This window comes from Dreissena polymorpha, chromosome 7 (genome assembly GCF_020536995.1).
Source record: "Dreissena polymorpha isolate Duluth1 chromosome 7, UMN_Dpol_1.0, whole genome shotgun sequence".
Classification (NCBI taxonomy): Eukaryota; Metazoa; Mollusca; class Bivalvia; order Myida; family Dreissenidae; genus Dreissena; species Dreissena polymorpha.
In genome coordinates, this window is record NC_068361.1 from 96,067,211 (window position 1) to 96,084,483 (window position 17,273).

Below are 17,273 nucleotides of genomic sequence, written 5' to 3' on the forward strand. Positions count from 1 at the left end.
ATAATTTTTACTTCATACAACAAGAAACCATCAGAGACGGTTGATGCTCCCCAAAGATTTTTTTGTTACAATAGTGCACTATATATTCAGATAAAAGGAAACGTCTTGAGGGGCATAACTTTGGACAAAATAATACGATTGATGGTTTAGCAACTTGAAAATTTCAAATGGGCCATAACTCTCTAAATAAATCATCTAACCAGAACCCACTACTAACATGCCAATCTCCTCAATGCAGTTAAGCTTCCAATAAAGCTTCATTGAATTCCAGTCAGTAGTTGGGGGAAATAGCCCGGACAAGAATTGCACTATATGTACAGTTTATAGAAAATTTAAAAGGGCCATAACTCTGTGAACAAGAGCACCGCATAGCCAGTGCCAACGCTCGACTGAGGGTGCTTGGATTATTTATTGTTTACCTTTGACCTTGAAGGTAATCATTGCCCTTGACCTTGACCTTTCACCACTCAAAATGTGCAGCTCCATGAGATACACATGCATGCCAAATATAAAGTTGCTATCTTCAATAATGCAAAAGTTATGGCCAATGTGCTTGGATTTTGTTTTCTTGACCTTTGACCTTGAAGGTCATCATTGACCTTGACCTTTTCACCACTCCAAATGTTCAGGTCGATGAGATACACATGAAAAACCAAAAAAGGACGACGCCGCGGAAGTACGAGAGGGCTATGACAATACCTAAGGTTTTCTTCAAAAACAGCTGAGCTAAAAATCATCCGACCATAACCGGCTGATAATATGCACATCTCCTGTTGGTAGTGAAGATTCCAATTAAGTTTCATTGTATTCCTGTAATAAGTTGCTGAGAAATAGTTCGGACAAGAATTGCACTATATGTACAATGGGAAATTTCAAAAGGCCATAACTCTGTGAAAAATCATCCGACCATAACCGGCTGATAATATGCACATCCACTGTTGGTAGTGAAGCTTCCTATAAAGTTTCATTGAATACCCGCCATTAGTTGCTGAGAAAGAGCTGCAACAAGAATTGCACTATATGTACAATGGGAAATTTCAAAGGGCCATCACTCTGTGAAAAATCATCCAACCAGAACCGGCTGATAATATGCACATCTTCTCTTGGTAGTGAAGCTTCCCATAAAGTTTTATTGAATTCCAGCCATTAGTTGCTGAGAAATAGCTCGGACAAGAATTGCACTATATGTACAATGGAACATTTCAAAGGGCCATTTCTCTGTGAAAAATCATCAGACCAGAAACCGCTGATAATATAGACATCTCCTCTTGGTAGTGAAGCTTCCCATAAAGTTTCATTGAATTCCGGTCATTAGTTGCTGAGAAATACACCGGGCAAATTTCTGCACACACACGCACGCACGCACACACACACACCCCCACACACACATAAACACACGCACACACACACACACACACACACGCACACAACACACACACACTTGTTCAACAACTCATGTGAGGACCGAGTTAAACATCAATATGAGGACGTCCCTTTCCCATGGGCAGAGCGCTTCGCCAAAAATGTGTTATTTCCATATTTATGCCGTTTATGGATTGCGCTATCAAGAACTGTGTTACACCCCCTCTAATGGGGAGAAAACTAAAGCGATGAAATATCTTGTTTGACTATACTTCTGAGGACTACACAAAGAGGACCAACATTTGCATATTATGCACATATTTCTTCAATGCATACGTTATGAGGACTTTCGTTACAAGCAGTCAAACTGAGGACCTTCATTTGCATATTTTACACACTAGTATAAAAACACGTTTTGAAGACGTTTTGAGGACCTCTATTTGAATCACAGTAGAAACCTTTGCCTGTACATATTTGTTTTTTTTCCAAGATTCAAGTTATTTCTTAGACTATGTTAACGCATTTGAATGAAACTTATCATAAGAAAATAAAATCAGCTAGCTACACATTTTAAGCGGTTGAAAATTCAGTCGCCGGGTTTTCATTAAGCGAATAACATACGTTTTTCGGCACGCAAATATTAAACGCCGAACGCGTGCAAATTAAAAAATAATATTCTCCAGTCAGTATCCAAATGATATTATTTCGATTGACGCGTTTGTCGACACTAAATGATGTCGTTGTATTTTCTTTAAATGACTTTTCCACAAAATAAGTAAGGAATCTTACATTTTATAAGTTACTAAAATAGTCGCATTTAAGCAAAAAGTGATTCATAGATATAACGCAGTAGTAACGAAGCAATACTACATGTTCAAACAACGATGATTACTCATCCGACAATTATAATGTTTATTACGGAGCAGGTAATGTCACTTTTAAAGCTGTAACATCTTCCACAAAGCACAAACAGACAGTCTTCAATATAACATTTTTCATTCTTATCTGATAATTGTCGAACATAGTCAGTTTTATAATTGTTTCGATTGTATTACCTTGTAAATTATTTCTACGAGTTTGCCTCAGGAACTCTTTTTTTCATACTAGCTCTACACATAAAGAATCCTTATAGCAGTACCATATTTAGTAACGTTTAAAATTGAAAATTTAAGTGTAACTATCATACATGTATAAAGCGCACATCTTACCCTCAAGTCGCTTTTGGCAGACCAAGCTGTAGTACCCTTAGCTGTGGTACCCTTTGTATGACTCCGGTGTTTGGCAATACAAATTAAAAATAGTTACTTTCATCAATATACTGTTCATTTTTAAGCTCTTGATCAATTTCTAAGCAGCACACTATTTGCACCAGGAAGCTGTTTCTGGTCCACTGCATAAGTTTACGCACTAAAATTAATTTACACATATATAGTAACTTGCAACATGTAATTTCGAAAGTGCGTTTCTAGACGTAGTTGCTAAGATCGAACATCCTTAAAATAGAGTTCTCTAGGTGTGAACCGTATACTAGTTTTGTGATTACACGTTCAATGCAAAGGAAAAATTGAAAACGAATTGAGAAAAAATGTAATGTAGGGTTATTTTCAGCGATATAACTCTTCGTAGAATCCACCCAGTTCAAATCCACTATTTCATAATTAGCGCTATGTAGTATTTTTTTACATTACTGCAGTGAGCAGTCATAGTTTATGTTCCCCATTAAATATGTCAAATTTAAGTTTGACTACATCACTGCAAACACGAAATAAGGAATGTCTTAATGTGTAAAATCGCAATTTACCGGTAATATAAAAATGCGACTGTTGCTATTGCGTTAAATACTAAAGCAACGATTGCAAAATGCGCTGACAGTACCTCCATAAAGGCGTTGAAATGTTTCGTTGATGTGGCTACTTGAAAATACGGAGTTACAGTTAGCCATGTTAGAAATGAATCCACTTGGTTCATATACTCAGGGATCATATTTTCCCGAAACATCAATCAGTCTGGATTTAAATGGGGAAAAAGTGTCCGAAAATGTATATTCGAAATCATGACAAATTACGTTAAAATATAAAACATTGACTTTGCCATTCATTAAGGTGGTATAATAAATGTTGAAATTTAATTCCCTTAGGCATTTTTTTAAACGAGTTTTCTCATTTGGTTCTATCATTTGCTATTTCATTGTTGTTTCGTGTGCTGTTTTATCTGACTTTTCATCGCTGTCAATATTATCAATCTGTCATTCTGTGTGATTTGAAATCACGCGTCTAAACTTCCAGTCGTGGTTATTCAACAACAAACAATAAAGCACAAGAATTATTTTGATTCTATCACGTTTTTGACTAAAGATTCATACACTGTATATTATTTTTCTTGTGTACTATTTTATATGAATGTCCGCCCATAAAAATAACTTTCGGCTGTTCTGTCGATCAAATCCGCGACTTTCATTCATTTATTGCCTGATTATTACGCTGGTGGAAAATGTATCGGCATGATTTGTTTATATTTACAGAGCGTGCTTTCAGGTCCGCATATCATTATTGCAGAATATCCGATTTTCTTCTTTGTTTTTATGAAAGTTTACTGTTTCATGCATGAAATGCACAATGTCCACGTGGATAACATCGAGGTTTTAATCTCACAAGTAACTGTCAACAATTTTATCGTGGACAAGTACACATTACGGACGGATTAATTACTGTGCTAGGTAAAAGCCATTGAAATTATCGATTGATATTGACACGGGGTTATACACGCATGACTAATACAAAACCGCACGAATCTTCGCTGCTTGGGGTCATAGTCCGCCTTATCACACCTAATCGAGATAAGAATGTAAATAGGGTGTGTTAGCATGTGCACTGTGTAATCCATATCATGACATTGGAATTTTAGCATACAGAATCAGACTGACTGTTTGGGATTTTCAATCGGTCTTTCATGACCCAAATCGGTCTAGGACCGACAAAACCGAAAAAAAATATGATCCCTGCATACACTTATAACCAATAAGATTTGTTTCTTCAGTCAAGTGCCACAAATTTATAAGTAGTGACTTATTAAACCCAAGAAACACCGTAACCGGCACTTCCATGGCGTCCAAAAAAGCAGAACGCCGATGTGCGCGCCGTGCAGTCCTCAGCAACGCTGTGGGTGCGCCATGCTATCGCCTCTAACGTCCATTAGAGTGATCATTTTAAACATTCAAAGAAATCGAGGCGGCCCGCTGTCCGTGAGCGCTGTGAAGCCGCACCGTGATGTGTTGTCCGAACGCTGCAGATGTGGGTGGTTTTTGCATTGTATTTGGCTTATTTTACGGCTGCGCAATAGGGCTATGAGCCAAAAGTTTGCTAGTGGAGAGAATCAGGCTTCATTACAGCCTCATGATTTAACAGTGATGGTGCTAGGCCCAATGGCAGAAGTCATCTAATATTGGCCGCTTGTGAAAGAATATGTTTCTTTGTCTTGTCTGTCCTTGAACCTTTCTCAGTATGAACCTACGTCTGTAAATATGTATTTTCAATTGGACCATGTTAACGTTTTTAAATAGATGAGAAAATAACATCACAACGCTGAAAATTTAAGCGTTTTCATATCCCTTCATAAAACTGTGTGATTGACAATTAGGTTTATGTTAAAGACACGCGTCATCAAGAGAGAATCAGGTGCGCTTATCCTTGTTGCATAACCGTATTGCGTATTGAGTAACCACTAAAACTGAGCTTGTCATTTGTAAGACTAACGCTATTTGGCAAATTGTGCTGTTGTACCCTTTGTTGCGACTCGACCTATTTTTTCGCAAAACATCTTGTAAAAGTAATTCATTTTAACAATATCTTTGTTTTTAAGCTCAAAATAAATTTAAAAGCAGCAGTGATTTCTGGCATATCGTCGCTGTCGTTCTCAAACCTCGTAGCTCCAAAATTTTCCAAATATTGTTTTCGTCTTTTCCAAATATATTAAGTCTGGCGCGTGTTTTGTGCTATATCTCGTAGATCTACGCCAATCAGAGCCCTTGAAAAAAACCACGTGACGAAATGTTGTAGAATGATTGTTGGCTTTTTTCCCGGCGAAAAGTCGTAGCGACGCCATTTCACCTATACAGTCCTACGAAGTTACTCCCAGAACGGCTAGATTTTTGCCATCGCTTATCAGCAGAACTAATCAGTGTTAACTGTTCTGTGGTCATAAAGCATACTCCCCTGTCAGGCTGACCACAGCCTGCTTGGCGAAAATAAATAAACCCAGGTGTTATCTCTGGCCAGATCTAATTCTGCTGCACATGTTTCGGAGGGTTATCGACCAGTGTAATTAGCAGTTGTGCCAAATATTAATTGCCAAAAAAATAAAAAAATAAAAAATAAATTGAGGTATTGCATGTGACGTCACAACCGGAACCGCCGCCATTTTGAAGGGCTTCCCTGTTCTAAAAATTGACATCGATACACTTGAGCAAATTTGAATCTTAAAATAGCAAATATGGTCGTTAAATGTTCTATTTTGGGTTGTACAAATCGAAAAGATCGTGAGAAAGAGCTAGAGTTTTACCGCTTGCCTGCAGTAATCACAAATCAGGGTGAAGGCTGTGAAAAACTGAGCAATGAACGGCGCCGAGTATGGCTGGCAAATATCGGCCAGGACTTCGAAAATAAGAATCTACAGAATGTCAGAGTCTGTTCTGCGCACTTTGTAAATGGTAAGCTTCGTTATTTTGCATTTGCTGCTATAAAATCTGTCATATATATACACAAAAACTCGGCAATTTGCCTGAATTTACCACCATTTAATGCTCGATTACCCCACCCACTTATTTTGCCCTATGACTTCAAACGTCATTAAAACATCACAAAGGCTGCAGGAAACATGTCCATGGGATGTTTTCCTGTTGTTTTTTTTAAGACACACTTCATTACTGTAAGATATATTTTCTAACGTATTATTAAAATGAGTTTTTGTTAATATGAAAATGATTTATTAAATTTGTATTTTTATATTTCAGGAAAGAAGTCGTATCTCTATGACAGTCTGTCACCCGACTGGGCCCCCACGCTGAAACTTGGTAAGAAACGGCATGCGTCAGAAACTGGTTCAGATAGGTATGACAGAATGTTAGACCGAAAGAGGCGAAAGTCTGAAATAGATGAATCGGTTGCTGTTGCGGTCGAAGAAGAAATAGCGAATGACGGGTCACCTGAGGAGACTGGAATGTATTTCCAAACCGACATCGACAAAGACCTTATGGACGCTATGCAGTCAGAGTTGCAGCAGTTACGCACAGAGAACACTGATTTGAAAGAAAGGGTCATGTCGTTGGAAACAAAGTTTTCCATGGACTACTTTAGGGACAATGATGAGAAGGTCAAGCACCTCACAGGACTACAGACTTATACAACCCTAGTGATTCTCTACCAATTTCTTGAACCATTTTTCCCGACAAGTTTGATTATGAACAAGTTCAAGGTGATGACCCTTACCCTAGTGAAATTGCGCTTAAACATATCAAACATGTTCCTTGCCTACGAGTTTGAGACCAATCAGTCAACCATTTCGCGGTTACTGACATCAACTATTTCCGTTATGTACAAACGTATGAAAAAACTTATTAAATGGCCTGAACGTGAAACTTTACAGAAAACGATGCCAATGGAATTTCGCAAGAACTTTGGAAAGAAATGTGCTGTGATTATAGACTGTTTTGAAGTAAATGTCGAGAAACCAACTGGACTGAGAGCTAGAGCCGAAACGTGGTCTTCTTACAAGCACCATCATACGATTAAATTTCTGATCGGTATAACACCACAGGGAACTGTTTCGTACATATCAGATGCCTGGGGTGGGCGCGTAAGTGACAAGTACATTACAGAACATAGTGGATTTTTAGATAAATTGCTACCAGGAGATCTTGTTTTAGCTGACCGAGGGTTCGATGTCAGCGACAGTGTTGGATCTGTTTGCGCGCAAGTTAAAATTCCAGCATTTACGAAAGGGCGAGACCAGTTGTCACCACTTGATGTAGAGGCCACTCGAAAACTGGCACATTCAAGAATTCATGTGGAACGTGTCATCGGATCAGTACGACAAAAGTATACAATACTGAATGGCTCTTTGCCAATTAATTTCTTGATGAACAAAGACTCAAACGGGAAAACAGTCACTGATAAACTGGTCACAGTGTGTTGTGGGCTTGTGAATCTATGCGATTCTGTTATTGACTTTAATTGAACAGTGAACAGTAACTGTATAAAGGTTATTGTAATGGTTTTTGTAAAATCACTGTTAGTGTATTCAGTAAACAACATTTCATGTTTATATGGGGAAGTTGTTGCTTACTTGTAGAGAAACCATTATATGCTATTGGTAGAACATCTATGATTAGTATGAACATCAAAAACACATATGTATGAATATATGAATTTAATCGGTAAATAAGTGAGACTGATGTATATAAATAATAAAGAAAACATTTATTTTTATGTATAAAACAAGATATTCATACTTAGAAAACTATTTACATCTATTTTACCAGCAGTCGTTGAAAATGCTATACATTTACCATTTCCAGTCAAATAAGCACCAATTAAAATGCTCTTTCAGCTGTTATACTTGAAAATTGTTACTTAGATTAGTGGAATATCTAGACAACAGATATATGACCTACTATTGTATTAACACAGTATCATGAGTATGTCATTTATTTACATGTATTATTGGGCACTTATTAAAATATAGCTTTGGTTTTGTACATGACTTTATTTCTTTCCTAGTCTTTGTTTTTTGCACTTTGGTAGTTTCCTGCAGTCGGGACAGTACCACTTTCCGCGAGGAGATTTGTCAATTTTTACACAAGCATAGTGGAACCACTCTATTTCACAGTCTGAGTTGTCACACGCGATCATTTTTCCATGTTCCCCCTGCTCACAGTAACAAAACACTTCGTCCCCAAACTCATTTACTGTTAGTTTCTTATTGACAGGCTTATTTTCACTATCTGCTTTGATATTACTGTCCACAGGTGAAAGTGGTGGTCTGTTGTATTTCGTTGGGACTTTGGAAAACAACTTTCCAACTAGTTCAGGCAGGACAGCAGAAACAAAGAGTTGTTTAGAGCTGGCGCACATTTCACTCCAGAGTTCACTGTCAAACACTATTTCCTCTATGTGCAATTCCTTCTCTGTCCAAACTACAAAGTATCCCCTTTCCGCTTGGCAACAACCCATTTGTGTTTGAACCTGGTAATAGTAATCATGTTTATGATTCAATCTAAGTACACCGTTTACATTCTCCAAGTACTTGCAATTGTCCACAGTGTCCCCCCTTACACAAAATGGGCACTTTATTTCCACTGGCACTGTGCCGCAACAATCACATGTGAAAAGTCCATCTGGGGAGGCTCCAATGAAAGGGTTCTCAGTCGAAATCATGAACCCAACATCTTCAATTCGACTGTTCTCATGTACAGTAGACATAGCCTGAAGAAACTGGTCACGAGCGATTTTTTCATGTTCACATCCCCATTTCGTTGCTGCATTACTTAATTTCACAGAGTCCGGGTAACAGATACCTTTAATTAAAGTCTGGGCAGGATTTGCTAAGTCTGTGTGACAGACGGACTTCGTTCTGGAAGCGGTAATCCGGCCGGCACGGAAAGAGTTCCAAAGCTTACTCTTGCTTTGTTCTCTTGTGTTGAACTCAACAGCTGCACTCTGTTCCTTGGTACAAGTTACTCTTATTTTTTCACAGTGATCTACAAGTTCCTTGTAGTTCATGTCGTAGCACTTGTCATCCCTTAACTCTGAGAAGATTTGAGGGAAATCAGTGTTTACTGCTGTAGGTATGAAATTGTCACAATAAGGTTCAACAATTGCAAGAATGGCAGACTTAGCACGCACCTGATTCAAACAGTTTCTGGTAAAGAATGTTCATTTCATCATCTGACGCTTCTGGCACTTTATCTTCCCTCGGTTTTAATCCTGGTGTCTTCGGAGTACGCGTTACAGGTGTTGATGGCGGTACAGAGGGTCCAGAAGTTGCGCCTACACATGGTGATGTAACAGCATCCAGAGTGGCGGTGAAGTTTCTTTTTAAGGTTTCCGCTGACGTAAAGTCTATTTCCTGTACCTTTTTATACTCCACAGTTTTCATGGCAGACGGCAACAACCAATAGGCTTTTTCATCAGTCACAGTCTTCGAGTCCCTAATCCGTACTGTTGCGTCAACGGCAAAAAGGAGAGCAGCGATGTGTGTACAGGCCTCGCCTAACCCAGCCATACACGTGCAGTGGGCACCCATCACCTGTCCGGTCTTGTCGCATATGACCCAGGGTCTTAGGGGTTTCTCCCTCAGTCGCTGAGAATGGAGGACCTAAAAAAAGATTAAATAATGATTTATTGATATAATTAGTCGTACAATTTATACATCCTTACTCAAAAAGGAAAGACACGAGACGTTACACTTTTCATGTTCTCTTACATTATCAGCGATTTTTTGTCCTATTGGGAAAAGTACCCGTACCGGTCCAATTGGGAAAAATTGAGTCGTGAAAACATCAAAATTAGGAAAAATTGAGTCGTGAAAACATTGACTTTGGGATAAAAGCGTAGTGAAATTTTCAAATTTAATTGGGAAATTAGTGTATTTGATTTTTTGCTAAATACCTTAAAATTGAGAATAACTGATGTCAAATTGTTAATATTATATTCACTTAGGTTCTAGCCATAGAGCTGCATAAGAAAATTAATTTATTTAAAAAAATCATTAAGTTCATTAAAAAAAATATTTCATGCAGCCAGACTCAAACACTCAAACACAACATTAGCAACAAGGCTATAGTCCAATGTTGAATATTTAATAAAAAAATATTGGGTATGTGAAGTTTATGGTGCAAAATTTCAACATATTTACCTTTGCAGTGACCACTGTGTAATCGTTGCACACAACAGATGCTCTGTCCCTGACCCATCCATTTACAAACTGGTTGTACGCATCTAACCCCTTATAACTCTTCAGTTCATCCTTTGTGTACACACTTGGAGACCAAAGCAAGTAATTTACAATGTCAATGTACGTGACAGGTGGCAACAATGATACTTCAGTAGACCACGACACGATTTCATATGGATCACACCCGCCGAGAATTTTCAGTTTCTCATCGTACCGCACTTTCTCCTCATTACTGAGTCCATCTCTATACAATAACTTAGTGGAATCACTCTCAGCGTCGTTAATCTTTCGCTTGGACATATTTAATGCGTAAAAAGCACCGGTAATCTATAATTAATCATCAATTTGTTTATATGCTGTAAGACAGTTTTTTGTTTATTTCGGAATACCTTCAAAATGGCCGACTTCCGGTTTACGCATGGGAAATAACAGGTGCGTGCAAGACCTCAATGGATATGTATAAAACGGGTAAGCTTGAAATTTGTTAGTAAAATAATTTTATGTTCACCTTTGTTAGATTTTAAATTTAACATGTAACAAGCGTCGAACATGTATTATGAAATGATTGAAATTTAAACTAATAGAACTTATATGATTTTAAAAGATAGTTTTCTTCACTCTTTCAGAATCTTTTTTGCTGAGAAGGGACCTCCTTTGAACGGAACATACTATAGCAACGGAAAGTGTCGTCCCTGATTAGCCTATGCGGAGTGCAAGGCTAATCTGGGACGACACTTTAACCAAATGCATTAAACCCCGTTTTCCCAGAGCGCGGCTCAGATGAAATTAAAGAGCTTTTTGATATTTAACCACATTCTCTTGGGTCGAGGATAGGAATACACTGAAGCTTTGAAATCAACTTAATATTAACTAGAAATGGCGCGGCAGATGCCGACGCGTATCCCCACACCGCCCGTGTTGAAAGAAGAGATGTTCAGTATAAAAGTGACGTCACGCCAATTGGTGAATAAATGAAGAAGTTATGTTAAAACAAAATTTTGGGCCCCACCCCAACCCCCATTCTCCTCCATCTCTTCCTACACTATTAGCACTAGAACCTTGAAACTTACACACATGGTAGCTATGAGCAAATGTGCGACGGTGCACTATTTGGAATTTTGATCTGACCCCTGGGTCAAAAGTTGTTATCATGTGCGTCGCATGTTGTAAGTATTTTTACCCATTTTACCCATTTATTTACCCATAACTTTTGACCCAGGGGTCAGATCAAAATTTCGTCACCGTCACCGTCGCACATATGCTCATAATTATCAAGTTTCAAGGTTCTAGTGTAGGATAAAATATGGTCCTATCAAAAATAAAGCGGAGATCAATACAATTTCCCCACGCGTTCAAAAACGTTGGGATTATTAAACATTCATAAATACTTGTTAATATTTCATTTAATAACTTTCATGCATGGCTTAAACTCCGAATAAATAAAAATCCGAGATAAAAAGCAAATTCACGCGGAGCTTTAGGGTAGACAAAAACGAGTTGAAATGAAATGAATAAACCGAAAAAGAGAATCTGAATTGATCTATGGCAATCAGAACTGATGTTCAGGTCCCGCTGCGAATTAAATAAACCGTAAGTGTTTAAAATATTAATGAATTCATGTTCGCGTTTTGATTACCAAAGATTGACGAAGCAAGACGTATACATTCAGACAAGGACGTGTGTTTTCAGTCCAAAGGAGTGTATACTTAGCTTGCGGTTTGGAATTTGCATAAGTAACAATAAAAACGTTGTTCGAGTTTGTCGATATTTAGCTTTTACATTATGGTCGGTTGAAGATGAAACCAGTTGGAAACTCTGGGGGTGCGCATTTTCTTCCATTCGTCCATCCCATTTCGTAATCACTGTGAAAAAAATTCAATTCAGATTTTGTAAATTACTTAGCGGAATTATTCAGCATCATAAGCGGATGTGTCATTCACACTCTAAGGTCAAGGTCACACTTAGAGGGAAAAGATCGAATTTGTAATCTCTTGCTTATGATTGCTCAATGGCCGTGTCATTAGAGTCGCGTTCTGAGAAAACTGGGCATAATGCTTGTGCGTAAATTGTCATCCCAGATTAGCCTGTGCAGTCCGCACAGGCTACCGCACAGGCTAATCAGGGACGACAATTTCCGCTTTTATGGAATTTTTCGTTTACATAGTGTCTCTTCTTGGCGAAAATCCAGTTTAGGCGGAAAGTGTCGTCCCGGATTAGCCTGTGCGGATATCATAAGCTTATCTGGGATTACACTTTTTACACATATGCATTATGACCAGTTTTCTCAGAACGGAACTCATTATAGGAAAAGGTTCGAGATTAATTTGAAGAAAGGAATATTCATAATTATGAGACAATGCGACGCGCCAAGTCCGTACTTCCTATGTCATATTCCTGTACATAGGTATATTGTTGTCCTGCCATTTCAAAAGAATGAAGGGATGAAATAACTTGGCGGAAATTTAAAAGACATGAAGATATCTGTAAATATCACTTGAAACTTGTCTGCTGATTCAAATGCTCCATTGACGGTCTATTAAGGCATGATTATGAAAAGTAAATTTATTGAACACCTATCCAAAAAGGACATACGAAATACTTAAACGTGCATGCACACACTTTCACCGAGGCATTTTCGAAACCTAGGCAACATGTCGAGCCCATTGTCAATACTACCTCTAATAATTTGAGTCGCGTTCTGAGAAAACTGGACAAAATGCATGTGCGTAAAGTGTCGTCCCAGATTAACCTGTGCAGTCTGCACATGCTAATCATGGACGACACTTTCCGCCTAAATTGGAGTTTTGCTAAGAAGAGACTTCATTTATACGAAAAATGTCATAAAAGCGGAAAGTGTCGTCCCTGATTAGCCCGTGCGGACTTCAAATTGAAAAATGTATAGCACACCATCTCCACATGGTTAATACTGCCGGGAAATGATTTTAAATTGCATTTTCTTACAAATTAACCTGCTATTTTATATACGGACAAATTTCAAACACTTATAAGTTATATGGACGTTTAGAAACGTATTCAACAAACGTGTTATCTTTTTTTTCAAATATCGATCCGAATGTCGAAATTGCGAATCGTGAATTTCTCTGAGTGATGCAGTTTTTTTTAATACACTCCAATATGTGACTGGCTGACCCCTGATGATTGACCGAGTGCCTGGTTGTAGACCAATTATATATACTGCACCTGGTCATATGATACAGCGACGATCTCGCGGTTATACATTAAGTTTGATGTATCGTATCCAGAATTATTCATTTAAATCATTGCGACCATATGGCCGTTCGCCGTTTTAAACCAACCCGTGCATAGCTACGATAACAATCTAATAACAAGTGAAAGTACAACTCCCCAACCTTCCCCTTTAAAACTTCTCATTTACAGTGTTTTTCGCAAAACATGATCCAAAGACTAAAAAAATGCCTCCAAAAGCAGAAACAAAATAATATAATTTGCAACAAAAGCAACGCGACTCAAACAGCCAAAAGCCCGTCATAAAGCTATATTATCGTTGCCAAAATTAAAAATAACGGACACGATCAGTATTTGAGCCACTCTTTGTGAAAACGGGTATTCATGCATGTGCGTAAAGTGTCGTCCAAGATTAGACTGTGCAGTCCGCATAAACTGGTTTTTCGCTACGTAAAGACTTCATTAAAACGAAAAATACAATAAAAGCGAAAAGTGCCGTCCCTGAATAGACTGTGCGCACTGCACAGGCTAATTTGGGACGACACTTTACGCACAGGCGTTAAGCCCCGTTTCACAGAGCGCGGCTAATTTATTGAACGTCTCTGAAACCGGTATTTCCTCCAAATATAGCACATTTTCCTAATCGACGATGTTCTTAAAAAAGTCTTAACTTGAATAGCGAACACCGTCGCTTATGTCCCAATCCACATGTGCAGACGGCGCTATTTGGTGTTAACATTAATGTTTTTTCCATGAAATTTCCTTGCTAGAAAAGTTTGGGTTACAATCATGACAGTACTTAATATACATGTATATAGAAGCTTATCATTCTATCATTATTAATTGACAAGAATTCTATAAAGTTTATGTGGCATACTATTTATGCCATCTCAACTTGTTTATATGGACATTAATAGATGTACATTGAAAAAGTAAGGAATATTCAATTGTTTACTTCTGAATAATGTGATATGTGTAATGGAAAATATCTTCATTATAATTTTATATAACATAATTATAATTATGCTCTGAGATTAGTACATACTCTTCGCATTTATATACTTTCCATTACATAGTTTGATTTACATTAATTAATATGTTGTTCAATTTAATAATAAACTATGTACATGTTCTGTTCTGTTCATTTTATTTTTATCCATCATTCAAATACAAGCACGATACTCTTTATTAAAATGTGCTTTAGTTAATTAATATTATCTCGTTGATACCTTTTAAAATGCATTCCCCTGTATTTTTCTACAATCAAATTATTCATTTAGTGTGTGAGCGATGTTTAACCCTCTGAATTATCAGCATCCTACAGCAATACCTTGGAATTAGATATGGCCAATAAATACCCTAATGTTATGACTTCTAACAGTGACCAGCGTTTCACACCACCTTGATAATGACCTCTGAACAGTTAAATAGATAAGACCTGATCTTGTGGGATCTATGGAGAAAGGAGTAACCGAGTAGGACAGTAAAGGTACGTCGTTTCGTTTGGACAAATTTGACAAAAACGTTTTTATATTTTTTTTATTTGCAACTACGAGGTTTCCTATAAGGACGAATTGTCGTACCTCATAAAAATGACAAAACTGTGGTGACAAAATATCGTAGCTACCATGTCTGACTGTCAGTATGACTTATCAGTATGACTTACGCGTCTACGGCTTATACCGTATTTTGCAGCTTCATTTGTTTGGTATTTTTACAGAATTTCAATTTCTAAAACATCGTTATAAAAAAATGAGACGGTTTTTTCTCTCTCCTGAAAAGTTGGCATTTTGTAGCTACGAGGTTTGAGAACGACAGCGACGATATGATAGTTTGTACATGAGACTGAGTATCAAAAGTCAATCAGTACAAAAGTAAATAAGAAAATGTACGGTGGTTAGTTTATTAATAACTCCATGGCATTTTTTTTCACAGCAGCAAAAGCAAATTACAAAAACTACGAACTGTCATTTATTTATGTATGATTGACAACGTTTCACAGGAACTAACGTTTTCTACTGTATGCTTCAAAAACAATAATATGGGCCTTGTTCTGAGAAAACTGGGCTTAATGCATGTGTGCAAAGTGTCATCCCAGATTAGCCTGTGCAGTCTGCACAGGCTAATCAGAGGCAACACTTTCGGCTTTTTTTGGTATGTTTAGTTTCAAGGAAGTCCCTCCTTGCTGAAAATCAAGTTTTGGCGGAAAGTGTTGTCTCTGATAAGCCTGTGCGGACTGCACTGGCTAATCTGGGATGACACTTTACGCTTATGCATTAAGCCCAGTTTTCCCAGAACAAGGCTCATATAATCAAAAATGTAGTATTGTTTATGCATATTAATATGGAAAAATTTACAAGAGCTTTCGACATGTTCTTTAATTTAGAGATAACAACATAAAAAAGGTTATTCTACGGACATATCTTATGTCATATGACATTGTAAAACGAAATCACTGATGACATAGTATTACAACAAGAGGGCCGTAGGCTGCTCACCTGAGACTTTGGGGAACTGAACGGTTCTGAGCATCTTTTGTGATGTTTCCGAAACCATTTTCGAACATTGCCGGGATATCATTAGAACAAATGTACTGAGCAAGTTTCATGAAAATTGGACAAAAAATGTGACTTCTAGAGTTTTCTCAATGTTTCGCTATGGCCGTATAGGGAAACTTGCACCCCCTGATGGCCATGTTTTTCAACTGACCGCAACCTTTTTCAAACTCGGAAGAGATATTATTAAAACAAGTAATCCACAAGGTGGAACCAATCTTGACCCCTGGGGCGTGATTTGAACAAACATTGTATAGGGCAACCATTTGATGTTAGATGCCGAATACCCAACCTCTGTGCCTTGCAGTTTCAGAGATTTTTCAAATAAGTTTTCAGTACATAAATATCAGGAAAACAAGTAACCCCCAGGGCGGGCCAGTTTTGACAGTTGCATAATTTAAACAAACTTAATAGAGAACCACAATATGATATTAAATGCCAAATACCAAACCTCTGGGCCTTACCATGTCAGAGATTTTTGAAATTTTCACTACACACATATAAGGGAATTAAGATAGCTTCAGGGTGGGCCAATTTTAACCCAAGGGGTATGTTTTGAACAAACTTGGTAGAAGACCACTGTACGATGTTACATGGAAATTAACCAAGTCTGGCCATTGTCCTTTTAGAGATTTATAAAGTTTTAACTATATACATAGAATGGAAATCAGATAGCCCCAGGACAGGGCGAATTTAAACCTCAGGGGTAGTCTTCGAACAAACTTGGTAAAGAACCACACTATGATGTTACATGCTAAATATTACACTTTTGGGCCTTGTTGTGTCAGAGAAGATTTTTAATTCATAAAGCTAGTACATAAATCACATGTCCCCGGGGTGAATGGTCATTTTTGACCCCAGGGGCATGACTTGAACAAACTTATAAGAGGACCAGTTGGGGCATTTTACACACCAAATATTAAAGCCCTCACCATTGTGGTTCAAGAGAAGAATTTTGAGGTTTTTATTTTTAATATCTAATTCAGCTATGGTGACCGACATATGCAATTAACCGAACTGATTTGAAAAACTGTGAAAAATGGTCATCCAAGGATCATTCCCGTGAAGTTGCATTAAAATCTGCTAAGCGCTTAAGAAGGAAGAGACGTAAGAAGAAAACATTAATGGACGCACTGACCTACGGACTGATGGACGACAGATAACGTGGGATCCTAAAAGCCCCCATGAGCACTGTGAGCT

The 17,273-nt window shown here is 37.8% G+C and overlaps 3 protein-coding genes across 5 annotated transcripts in view; 2 read left to right on the forward strand and 1 right to left on the reverse strand.

Moving 5' to 3' along the window:
• The window catches only part of LOC127839937 (zinc phosphodiesterase ELAC protein 2 homolog), a 424,675-nt gene that overhangs the window by 344,108 nt on the left and 63,294 nt on the right, over nt 1–17,273 (forward strand). The window lies entirely within an intron of this gene.
• Nucleotides 5,836–7,668, forward strand: LOC127839118 (uncharacterized). The gene is made up of 2 exons (XM_052367320.1): nt 5,836–6,067; nt 6,371–7,668. The coding sequence occupies exons 1-2, from the start codon at nt 5,851–5,853 to the stop codon at nt 7,591–7,593; spliced, it is 1,440 nt and encodes a 479-aa protein (XP_052223280.1). The 5' UTR covers nt 5,836–5,850; the 3' UTR covers nt 7,594–7,668.
• On the reverse strand, nt 7,771–10,753 carry LOC127839120 (uncharacterized). 3 transcript variants are annotated; one of them, XM_052367328.1, is made up of 2 exons: nt 10,273–10,753; nt 7,771–9,694 (listed from the first exon to the last, which is right to left on the reverse strand). In XM_052367328.1, the coding sequence occupies exon 2, from the start codon at nt 9,135–9,137 to the stop codon at nt 8,121–8,123; it is 1,017 nt and encodes a 338-aa protein (XP_052223288.1). In that variant the 5' UTR covers nt 9,138–9,694; nt 10,273–10,753; the 3' UTR covers nt 7,771–8,120. The 3 variants fall into 3 exon arrangements, with proteins under 3 accessions (XP_052223288.1, XP_052223287.1, XP_052223289.1); XM_052367327.1 differs by having other exon boundaries at nt 7,771–9,732; XM_052367329.1 differs by having other exon boundaries at nt 7,771–9,732; nt 10,273–10,751.